The sequence below is a fragment of the Nanorana parkeri genome, unplaced genomic scaffold (assembly GCF_000935625.1).
Source record: "Nanorana parkeri isolate BGI_ZX_2015 unplaced genomic scaffold, ASM93562v1 scaffold2376, whole genome shotgun sequence".
Lineage (NCBI taxonomy): Eukaryota > Metazoa > Chordata > Amphibia > Anura > Dicroglossidae > Nanorana > Nanorana parkeri.
In genome coordinates this window covers 47,778-59,067 of record NW_017308644.1, presented here as the reverse complement: position 1 = coordinate 59,067, position 11,290 = coordinate 47,778, and the positions used below count along the sequence as shown (strand labels likewise).

Here is an 11,290-nt window from a genome sequence, read left to right as displayed (position 1 = left end):
AGGGTCCTCCCACATGCTAGGGAACTATCGTTCAAATTCCAATAAATTTACCAGTATGTTTTTGAGTTGTTGGAGGTATAGCAGAACACCTGGAGGAAACCCAAGCAAACAAGGGGAAACATACCAAACCTGAAAACTGTGCCTCTGGTAGGGCGAGTACGGAATAGGGAGTGGGCACAGAGGCATGGGCTGGAAAGCAGCATTTCCAGGAAGGGTTGGCGGAGAATATCAGGACTGTTTGCAGCACACCACCAGCCCAAAATTTGGAAAATGGTAGCCACAGCTATCCCACTATGAGTACACTTGCCTGACCATTAAATACTCACATATAGGGCGGTGACAGGGCCTCTAAGTATAAGCTGGTGGCAGAGTCCACCAACAAAATTAACTTGTTGCTCACCGTACCGTACGTAATGTAGAAATGTAACAGAAGATAACACTGAAAATAAAGTATTGAAAATGTTGACAAAGTGTCAGTTTGTACAATCACCTTTACAGCGTACTCCTTGTTGGTGATTAGATTAATGCAGCTTTGGACTCTGGCATATGCTCCTTCACCAAGAACCTCATCTTGCAACTGGTACATGTCTGTATAAAGCAAATTAAGGCAAACCTATTATTTAAGAATAACAAATTAAACTTGCCACTATCATGTAGACTGTACGGGGGCTTCTAAGTTTGTAAACCCTTTTCATTCTCAGTGTTTCTACAGTACATAAATATGACCTAAAATGTGATCCTTTTTCAGGCAAGTACTAGAATTAGATATTTAGAACCCAAATAACAAAAGGAGTGAAAAACATAATGCATGTTCATTTACTGTATTTTTTGGGAAAATTATGCAGTTACTGTATATATTTGGTGTGGTAAATGTATGCGATTTCAGTAACTGGTGTGTCCACACTGGGGAGCAATAACTGCAACTACAGGTGTTATGGTTACAGTTGAACAGTCATGCACATTGGTTTTGAGAAATCTTCGCCTATTCCCCCTTACAGGACAGATTCAACTGCGGAATGATGTCAGCATGAAGTGTTTGCTTTAGTCCTTCCACAACATTTATATAGGATTAAGGTCAAGACTTTGACTTGGCTTTTTGAAACCGTTAACTTTCTCTGTTTCAACCATTCTTTGGTAAATTGGCTTGTTTATTTAGGGTCATTGTCTCAGTTCAAGGACAAATACCGACATGTTCCTGCAGTACTTGCTAGTACAGTTCAGAATGTATAGTTCCATCAATGAAAGCAAACTCTCCTGACTCAGAGGCAGCAAAGCAGGCCCAAGCCATTATACTGCCACTAACCATGTTTTAGAGATCCAATAAGCTTCTTATGCTGGAATGCAATGTTTGCCTTTTTAAAAAACAGTTTTTAACCAAAAACACTTTTAATTAAAATCTAAAAGTTCTAATTTTTATCTAATTTATCCACAATACATTATTCAAACAGCCTAGACTTATCCACATGATTTTTAGCAAACTGTAGATGGACTTTCTGCATAGCAGTGGTTTTCTCCATGCAACCCAGACATGCACATCGTTGTTGTTCAGTGTTCTTTTGAGGGTGGACTCATGAACACTCACATTCGCTAATGCAAGAGAGGCCTATAGCGTGCCTAGATTAAATTTCTTGTTTTTAGTATGATCTGTAATAATGTTGTTAAATTGCCTCCAATCGTACATAATTTGCCTGATTAATTATAGAGTCCCAACCCTTAAGAAATAATTCTGTAACCTTTTCCAGCCTGGTGAGGTCCTCAGAAATCTACTTTATTCAAGCCATGACATTTCCACAAATCTGTGTTGTAAGAACAGTCTTTGTGAAAACACAGAATTATTTTCTTTAAGTGTCCTTTCACAGCAGAATGAAGTGCGCTGCAGTGCACACAATGTTGTGCATTGACGTGCTGCTTTAAACAGCCCATTTAAAATAAATTGACTGAAAGCTACCTTGATGCACAAGAATCTAGGAAAGGCTGCATTTTTCACAGCATAATGCTAAGGACACTGCTGCAGTGCAGCACACATGCATTGTGAAGGTGCATTGGGGTGCCATTTACAATGAATGGCACCGCAGTGCACCAGTGTAAGTAATGTGTGCTACTGCAAAGCCCTATCATGAATGGCCCACTAAATAATGCACGGACTCCCACTTTCACACGCAATTATCATTGCATTATTTATAACACCTAAACCCTAAACGTTCCCAGGTATTACCCCTCCACACACAAATATGTAACTTTACATATTTTTTCTTAAATTAATAATATGTATAATGTTTTTGACTCCTTTGTTTAATTGGGTTCTCAGTATACTTATGCAGACATATTAAACATTTAAAAGAGCTCAAAAACCGAAAGCACTGCTAAATGTGAAATTTATTTCAAACATCCAAACACAGACTCTCTGTGAAATGCATTTTCTCTAAAATAATGACCTTCAAACCGTCCAGTAAAGCTGTCTGTTGCTCTGCATCGCTTTTTCTTTTTTGTTCTCTTCTTGGCATCAGGAATATCAATGGGAGCACTAGATGGCAAATCTTTAGGAGGAATAAAGAAAAATGTTACTATGAAACAAAATCAAGTGGTCAAAATGTTACTATGAACAGTAGTCCCTCCAAACTTCATACTGAATGCCCAAGAGGAAAACAAACAAACAGTGGTTCCATACATCACTGTTTCAGTCTGGGGTTTTTTTGCAAACGATATGCATGTACAGGGCTCAAAATTTCAACTCGCCTGCTTTGGCGAGTGGAAATGCAGTGCAGGCGAGTGGAAATTCCTGTCAGGCTTGCGGTCTCAGACAGCGTACCTGACTCGTGGGAGCAGCTGCTCCTGCTGGTCTGTCTCCCTTCCTTTTGGCCAGAGCTCTTCACTGAGCTCCGGGTCAAAAACTAAGTGATTAGTAAGGTCTGCAGACCTTCCTAATCACACTAGAAGATCACCAGGGATCTGCCTGCTCGCCTCATCCCTGCAGAAAGACAAGCAGGTGAGGGGGCTTCATTGTTTTCTTTTACATTGTGGGGGGCAGGGAACAAGGGGAGGGGATTTGGTATGTTATGTGTGGGCGGGCAGGGAATCGGGGGGGATTATTATGTTGTGTGTGGGGGGCAGGAAACAGGGGGGGTGTATTATTTTATATGTGGGGCAGGGAGCTTTAGGCTGGGTTCACACCTAGGCGTATCGAATATGCGTGTTTGTCGCACGTTTTTACCGCTTCCGAGGGCTACCTGGCTGTATCCAAATGGATACGTGCGGCAAATACGCCCCAAAGAAGCTCCTGTACTTCTTTAGGCGTAGGGCGTTTTGCAGCACGTTCCCACGCGCTGTTAAATGCCCAGGTGTGAACCAGGCCTAATGGTAATATTGTTAAAGTTGTTAATATTTATTCTTGTAACTTTATTCTGCATAAAACATGTAACAGTCTCATCGATAAGATTATTTAAGAGGGTGTGTTTAGGGGCGGAGTTAAGGCCGTGGGGGGTTAGGTGGGCAACTGGTAGCGAGTAACTCTTAAGGCCTGGCTCAGGACTTGAAATTTTGACCCCTGCATGTATGATAATGTATAATCATTTGTGTAAAAGTGCATTGTCTCAATAGTATAGGATTTAATCTTACCAGGACGTGAGGAGCATTCAAAATTGAACACAGGGTCCAAGTTTCTGGATTGTCCTTCATAATCTTCTGTCTCAAAAGGATTTTGACCCTAGAAAACAAAAAATGTAGGAAACATTTTTGAAAAAGTGAACCTCTACCACATTGCTGCAGATATGCTACACATGAAACATACATGGATCAGCCATAACATTATGACCGTGGAGAAGTGAATCACATTGATTATCTTGTTACATTGGCACCTGGAAGTGGGTGGAATATACTAGGCAGCAGAAAAAAGAAAAACAAAAAGAAGAGGCAAGCGTACGGAGAAGAGTGACTTTGACAAGGGCCAAATTGTGATGGCTACATGACTGGGTCAGAGCAACTCCAAAACTGCAACTGGTGAATGGTAGACAGGGCCATGGACAGTGTTAACTCACCGATTCATGTAGGCAGCAAAGGAAGGAATTGTAGTCCGATCCAATAGAAGAGCTACCGTAGCATAAATTGCTGAAAAAGTTAATGCTGTTTCCGACAGAAAGGTGTCTGAACATACAGTGCATTGCAGTTTGTCGCCTATGGTGCAGCATACCTGCAAACCGGTCAGGGTTTCCATGCTGAACTGTGTACAACACCAAAAGCGCCTACAATGGGCACCCAAGCATTGGAACTGGACTGGAGATGGCAACAGGATGCACTATGGGAAGAAGGAAAGCCAGTGGAGGTAGTGTGATGCTTTGGGTAATGTTTTGCTGGGAAACCTTGGGTCCCGCCATCAATGCACCCCTTTATGAAAACAGTATTCCCTGATGGTAGTGGCCTCTTTCAGCAGGATAATGTGCTCTACCACACTGCAAAAATGGTTCAAGAATGGTTTGAGGAACACAACAATGAGTTTGAGGTGTTGACTTGGCCTTGAATTCTCCAGATCTCAATCGAAATCGAGCATCTGTGGGATGTGCTGGAAAAACAAGTCCAATCCATAGAGGTCTCACCTCCAAACTTACAGGGCCTACTGTGTCAGCAGAGGCAGCAGGGATGGGAGGGGACACAGACTGCAGCCAGCGCCCAGCAGGGAGGAAAGATCATCTGTGACAGCCCATGTCCCCAGTTATTAACCAACAGGAAGTGCTATACATCACTTACTATTCATTCATGATTGAGGACACAAGAAAATCCATAATGTGGTGGCCGTTATTTACATGCGCTGCAGTGCATAGTTAGAACACAGCACAGTGCTTGTGTACTTTTTAAAATAACGTTAATTCAACTGCAAGGCAGCAAATGGCAAAGTGCTGCGACACAGGCCATGCATTGTAATACACTGTGTTGTGATTAGATGTATACAAGCATCATTTTAAGTCGCAGCACACACATCAAAACAGTGCATTTCTTCAGGTTTTTTTTTTAACCATTTCACAAAAAGGCGCAATTTAGAACTCTGTACCGTTTTTTTTAATCTTTTAGATTTAGTAGGAGTCTTGTAAATTATGTTTTTTGTTTGTGCTGATGATCTTAGTGTATTTTTAATGAAAATATTGATTTGACACAGATTCTCACAACTGTGGTGGGACCTACAAAAGTAGTAACACTATCCTTTTTCTTCTACCGGCCCTGTGCTTTCAGAAAATGTATGGTTTGGGAGGGGTCTTTTAGAAACTCTGAAATCTGCAGTTGAAAAAAGAAAAAGAAAAAAAAATGGTCTGGCCAGCTGAGGTAAAAAATGTTAAGCAGGGCCTGGCAGCGAAAGGGTTAAGCATGCCTTAGGGAACACATCCCTACATATGTTTGTATCTTTAAGAGTATATCTTAGTGTGCAGAAAATGTATTTCAGTATAGACGTGGTTGGTTTCAGGTAAGTTATTTTTTTTCTGAGGGTGAGGTAGCTGTAGTTTCTGTAAAACTGGAAAAAGAGCCTACATGTCTGTAGCCCAGATAATCAGGAATTGTATTGAAATACAACTTGCCTAAGCAACAGAATTTACCTTTATATAATCTTCTTAAATCCACTGTTTAGCAGCACCCAAATTAGGAAGGGAGAGTCAATCAGAGCTTTATTGCTTTGCACAGCGCTGTCTGTAAACACTGAACATGCTTACATAGAGTACAGTCATAACTCATTCTCATACACTGCTCACTCGACAGGGTAGTGATGGGTCCTCAACGAGGCTGTATGGCTTAACTGCAGTAGAGAATAGGGAGGTTACTGAATTAGCTATACTATCTGGCAGGAAAGACGCTACAAAGATTGACAGGTAAAATAGTTTAAATATATATTACTATTACAGACGGTTGCCCCTAAGGGCCTGAATAAACAACATAGTTGGTCATGCTTTTTGTTAAAGATGACAGGCACCTCTCTCACACACAGGTACAGGTCTGACTGGCTGTGTGTCTGAGATCTTTCCTGCCTCTTTTCCATTTGATTAATAACCTTTGAACCTGGGGAGGATCCTGTTGCTCTACTATATGGGTATTTGGTTGATGGCTTCAAGCATGCCGGATATCTCCCAGTTACTTTCATACCAATGGGGAAAAGAAGACTCTCTTCAAAAGTATCCTCAATACTCTATTTGATCATCTCGGGAGCGCTACATAATTCATAATTAATTAATAAAATTCCCCTGAAAAAGGCACATTAACAAAATGATTTTGTATATAATTTTAAATAGGGATGCAACGATATATCGGTCGCCAAAACATATCGGCCAAAAGTTTGCTGGCCGAAATAGCGCTACATCCGTGACCTCTCTCCGCTGGGCGCTGCTCTGTGTTCCAGCGGGGAGGAGAGAAACTGTCACAGGAGGCAGAGCGTTGCGTGAAGAGCACAGTTCAGCTTCTTGTGACAGATCAGGAGAGCAGCGGTGTGGGCGGAGACAGCCCGTGCTGTCACAGGAGGCTGAGCTCTCCTCCCACACCGCCCCGCCCAGCCTCCTGGGACAGCGTGTCAGGATGGAGAGCGGGTACAAGCAGTCAGTGATCGCTGAGTGTTTGTAAATAACGGAGGACAGAGTTTGTTTACTGTGTCCCCAATTATGAATGAATGGGAGTGATCTACATAGCTTCCTGTTCATTCATGATTGTGGATATAGTAAACACACTATGTCCACAAGTTATTAATGAACAGGAACACTCAGTATAGAAGCTTCCTGTTCATTTATAACAGGGCCTGCAGAAAAAGAGATTGAGGACTCTGTGTCCTCAATCTCTTTCTCTATTTAAAAAAAGGAAATATCAAGGGGTCTGTTTAGACCCCTAATATTTTCCAGAAGCCCCTTAACCTCTCTGGCGGTATGATTATGCAGGATTTTAGCATGCCAAAGCGGTACATTGTTTTTCATTGCAATTTGTTGTTTTATATTGTAGGCCTGTATTTCTTAGTAAATCTTAGGAATAACTCCCCTAAATCTGAAGAAAAAAATTCGCTCAATTCTGCAAGTGATTCTAATTTACTATCGCTGTTTTCTACCTGGTCTAAAACCGCTTTTGACCTAAAGGGACGCTTTTTGGATGCCATTGACGTTCTCAAGTTTCATGGGGGAAACAACAGTAAAAGTGCAGGCAGGGCACTGGTCAAAGCTCTAGAGACAAAATTAAAGTGAAATAGTTTGATACATATATGTAATTATAGCAGATTACATTGTATTCTGTGTATTCTGTGTAAATGTCATGTTTGCACTTTTGAATTTCCCACCGGCTCAGACCCCCGCTGTGACGCCCGAAAAAGAACCTGAAAGCCGTATGCCGGCATCGGCCGGGCGCACACAGTAGAGGACACCGCGGGCTCGCAGGGACAAGGTAATTATCCTTAGTGGTGAGACAAGTTGTTTTACATGCTGGTTTGTGAGTGTGCCATGATGCCTTTCTACTGTTTTACAATGTTTCCTCAGCGACGCATGGGGTTTCTCAGCTGCCATTGGGATGTGCGTGATCCCTTGTGTGTTTCTGTGCTTTTAAGGAGGTTGGGCTACCTCCTGACAAACCTGCACCCAATTTGAAATCTTCTGCCCTCATGTGCTCCAAGATGGAGACTCTCATAGTTTAGAGTTAGCACCGCACTATAAGAGGTGCCTTGGCGCGGCAGTGCGGCTTTCACATCCTCTGCAGAAGACGTGTATCCAAACCTCTGTTATTATCCTTAGTGGTGAGACAAGTTGTTTTACATGCTGGTTTGTGAGTGTGACATGATGCCTTTCTACTGTTTTACTTATGCTGCCTGGCATCTACTATGGCGCATGTGCTCACTAGACCATGCCACTGGCGCATAGTCCTCGTTACAGTGACAATGCTACTTGTGAATGGAGACCAATGAACACCATACATTTACGCTGTACTCCCCAAGCCTTTTGTACCTCTTCTGCCAAAGATATGTCACGTGCTACGTGCTTATATACTGTCAGAGGAAAAATATCACCTTTAAGGTTTACTTGTATAATCATGCACTAGAAATGCTTAGGCTAGCAAATATCAGGAACAAAGTGTGACGCCTCTGTACTATGCAATACGGAAGTTTATCTTTTCCTACCATGTAAGGGCTGTGAAGAGAACCAATAAAAATTACTTATGATAAGGGACTTTCCACAGCCCAGGCTTTATTAACTGATGCAAGGTTTATGTTAGTTAGACAAGACATGGATGCCTCTCTGAAAGGTTAACTCATGCGTATGCAGCCCTATCGCACGAGTCACATGGGTTAAAACCATCGGATGACATCTACTGGCTGTTAGATTTTTTCTATGTCTCGTCTCCTCGTACGAGTAATAAAGTATTTTCTTTGAATCCGAGATTGTTCGGACCTGATTGTTTTAACATATACGTGTTGCCATTATCTTTCCCCTGGTGATCAGATTTTGTCTTGAGAAATGCTGGTCTGCACTGCTTTGTGAAATGTTTATTATTTTTAAAGTTTTAATATTTGTGATAACATGTCTGGTGTGCAGGGCGGTTTGATTTTTAGGAGATAGAGTATGCAGTGCTTGGCATGTCAGTTTTTAGTGTCTTACTAAAAGGTGGGCTGTGCCCCAAAGAAAAAAGTCAGTCACCTAGTAAAAACCTTCTTGACATGCTGTACATTTCAACTGTTTTTAGCCAAGGTGATCATATTCAAATCTACAGGTTTTATTAAAACACAGGATTATTTATTTCTCATATAAAGCCAACTAGCCCTTCCTTGCCTGTTAATTGAAAGCTGCGCAGAATGGCCAATTCAGAACATTAAATAGAAAACAATGCAACGTATCAACAGGAAATACACTGAAAAATTATTCACACTTCAACACACACACTGTAAAATGACAGCTACAAATGAAGGTTAGATTAGATTATGGCATGAGGGGGGCATCTGCATGCCATGCGACTATATGCCATTTGCTACAAATTACAACAATGAACTCACCTTAAATGATCTGTAAAAGCCATTCTCTGGACTTTTTTTCTGTACCATGCTTGCCACAGAAACGGAAAAAAACTGAAGAATGAAAAACGTCCAGGATGGCCAAAGTGGGGATCTTATTATGGAGCATGGAAGACTTCAGGTGGGTGGGAATGGAACCTGTGTAAGAAAATATTTCAAATGTTGAACACTACTTTGTTTCCACTTCGGCAAAGCAAATAATTCACACATTTCAAGGCAACTTGTTATCTGTAGGTTGTAATTTCAGTCAATGTTACCAACACTCACTATAATATTACAGCCAATAGACTTCAGTGATGTCTCATAAATGTGGCATCCTCGATCATGTAATCTAATGCGGACTCAAACATATGTGAACCCTACCAAAGGGAATGCAATGAAGATTTCCTTGAAAAGTGGTTTTAAGGTCAACACTTTAGGAAAATAATTATTCTCAATACAATTGCTAAAAAGCTGATGAAGTAGTACATCAAAGAGAAATGTTGCATAGGAATTTGTTGGCTGGAACCAACTGATCTGCCAGGTCAACTAGATACCGAAGAGAGACTTCCCAGATCAGGTCTTGCCCACTCTGCAGAAGCTTTGCGAGCAAAAAACAGGCAACTGAAGAAAAAAACAAAAAAAAACTTCTGAGCAAAGATGTAAAACTGTCAAAATGCTTTGATATGGAAAAACAAACCTGGCAGGATGTTTCCATTCCTTTAAGAGATTGCCATCAAACATGGTGGTTAGGGGAGGCTTTAAATACCAGGGTGGTAAACCCCCTTCCTGGCCAGGCCATTTTTCAGTATTCAGCCCTGCAGTACTTTGCCTGACAATTTATTCAGTCATGCAACGCTGTACTGAAATTAATTTTATACCATTTTATGGGGACAGATAGAGCTTTTTTTTTTTTGATGGTATTTAATTAATTATTTTTTACTATATAAAAAGGAAAAATTACCAAAAATTTTGAAAAAACAAAACCTGTTTCCCCTATACAAGTTATCAAACATTTATTGTTACCAATTCTTTCGGTAAAATATAAAAGATGGGGTCACGCCAGGTAAATTGACAGCAAACATGTCAAACCTTAAAGTTGTGCACGCCCGCAAAACTGCAAAAAAATACAATACCTAAAATTGCCCATAGGCGACAATTTAAAAGCTTTTACCGCTCATCAGTTTAGTGTTATCAGTGATTGATGGCCCTAAATTTATTGCTCGCACTCTGACATTTGTGGTGATATGTAACATGTGCAGCGCAATTGTCGTTATTGCGCGTTGGCACACATGACTTTATTATTTATGTGTGCATTTATATGTGCGTAAACAAACATAGGAGTGGGGGACTTAAAGATTTTTAGGTTTTGTTTTTCCCCATAAATTTTTTTTTTACACTTAATGGTATTGCTATCACATAGGGGCTAACAATCCCCATAAGTGATAGAGCAAGCACACTGACAGGTCCTCTTCATGGAGACATTAGGGGTCATCTGGGGACCCCCAAGGAAGCTGATAAAGCACAGATCTGCTAAAGCCAGATAAATTACAGCTGAATTCAGAAGTGATGGGGGAGAGGGGGGTGCAGGGCAGCACATATAAGCAATCGGATGGCTATAGAGTAAGTAAAAAAAGTTAAATAGGGGGGCGTGGCCTGAGACACGGAACCAAGATGGACGCATAGATCCTCTCCTCTGGCACATGGGCTCCCTTTCTTAAAGCTTCTAAGTGGTCTTACCACACCTGCTACTACCGCTACTATGGGGAAAACCGGGAGGAACACCCCAGCGACTAAAGCTCCGAGAGAAAACCGGGAGGAACACCCCAGCGACTAAAGCTCCGAGAGAAAACCGGGAGGAACACCCCAGCGACTAAAGCTCCGAGAGAAAACCGGGAGGAACACCCCAGCGACTAAAGCTCCGAGAGAAGAGAGTTCTCAACTGCCGGAGCACCACGTGGGGAAAGCGGCGCCATCTTCTCCTGCTGTGTACTCACCTAACAGCAGCCCGGATAGACCATCCATGGAAGATCTGCACCAGCCGCACCCGGATCTGCTAGCCTTGATGGGACAGATGCCTCGTATGTCTGACCTCAACTCCATAGCCCTGGACATCAAGTCCACGCTATCAGCGGCGATCTCAGAGCTGAAATCAGATCTTCACTCTCTAGCCGGCCGCATCCACTCGAAGAAGTGACCTCCCGCCAATCTGCGGCCTTGAGTCGGGTCCGACATACGTCCACTGCGCACAACGCCCGCATGCTAGAGATGCACATCTAGAAGACCTGGACAACCAGGGCCGGT

The 11,290-nt window shown here is 42.0% G+C and overlaps 1 protein-coding gene across 2 annotated transcripts in view; it reads right to left on the bottom strand.

The window, feature by feature from the left end:
• MKNK2 (MAP kinase interacting serine/threonine kinase 2) overlaps nt 1-9,037 on the bottom strand; it is a 33,231-nt gene extending 24,194 nt beyond the window's left edge. For both annotated transcript variants that reach the window (XM_018573434.1, XM_018573435.1), the window contains exons 1-4: nt 8,990-9,037; nt 3,616-3,703; nt 2,436-2,537; nt 491-588 (exon numbers count right to left, since the gene is read on the bottom strand). In XM_018573434.1, coding sequence (XP_018428936.1) covers nt 491-588; nt 2,436-2,537; nt 3,616-3,703; nt 8,990-9,037 — 336 coding nt within the window. The remainder of the gene's footprint in view (nt 1-490; nt 589-2,435; nt 2,538-3,615; nt 3,704-8,989) is intronic.
• Between the last annotated feature and the right edge of the window lie 2,253 nt (nt 9,038-11,290).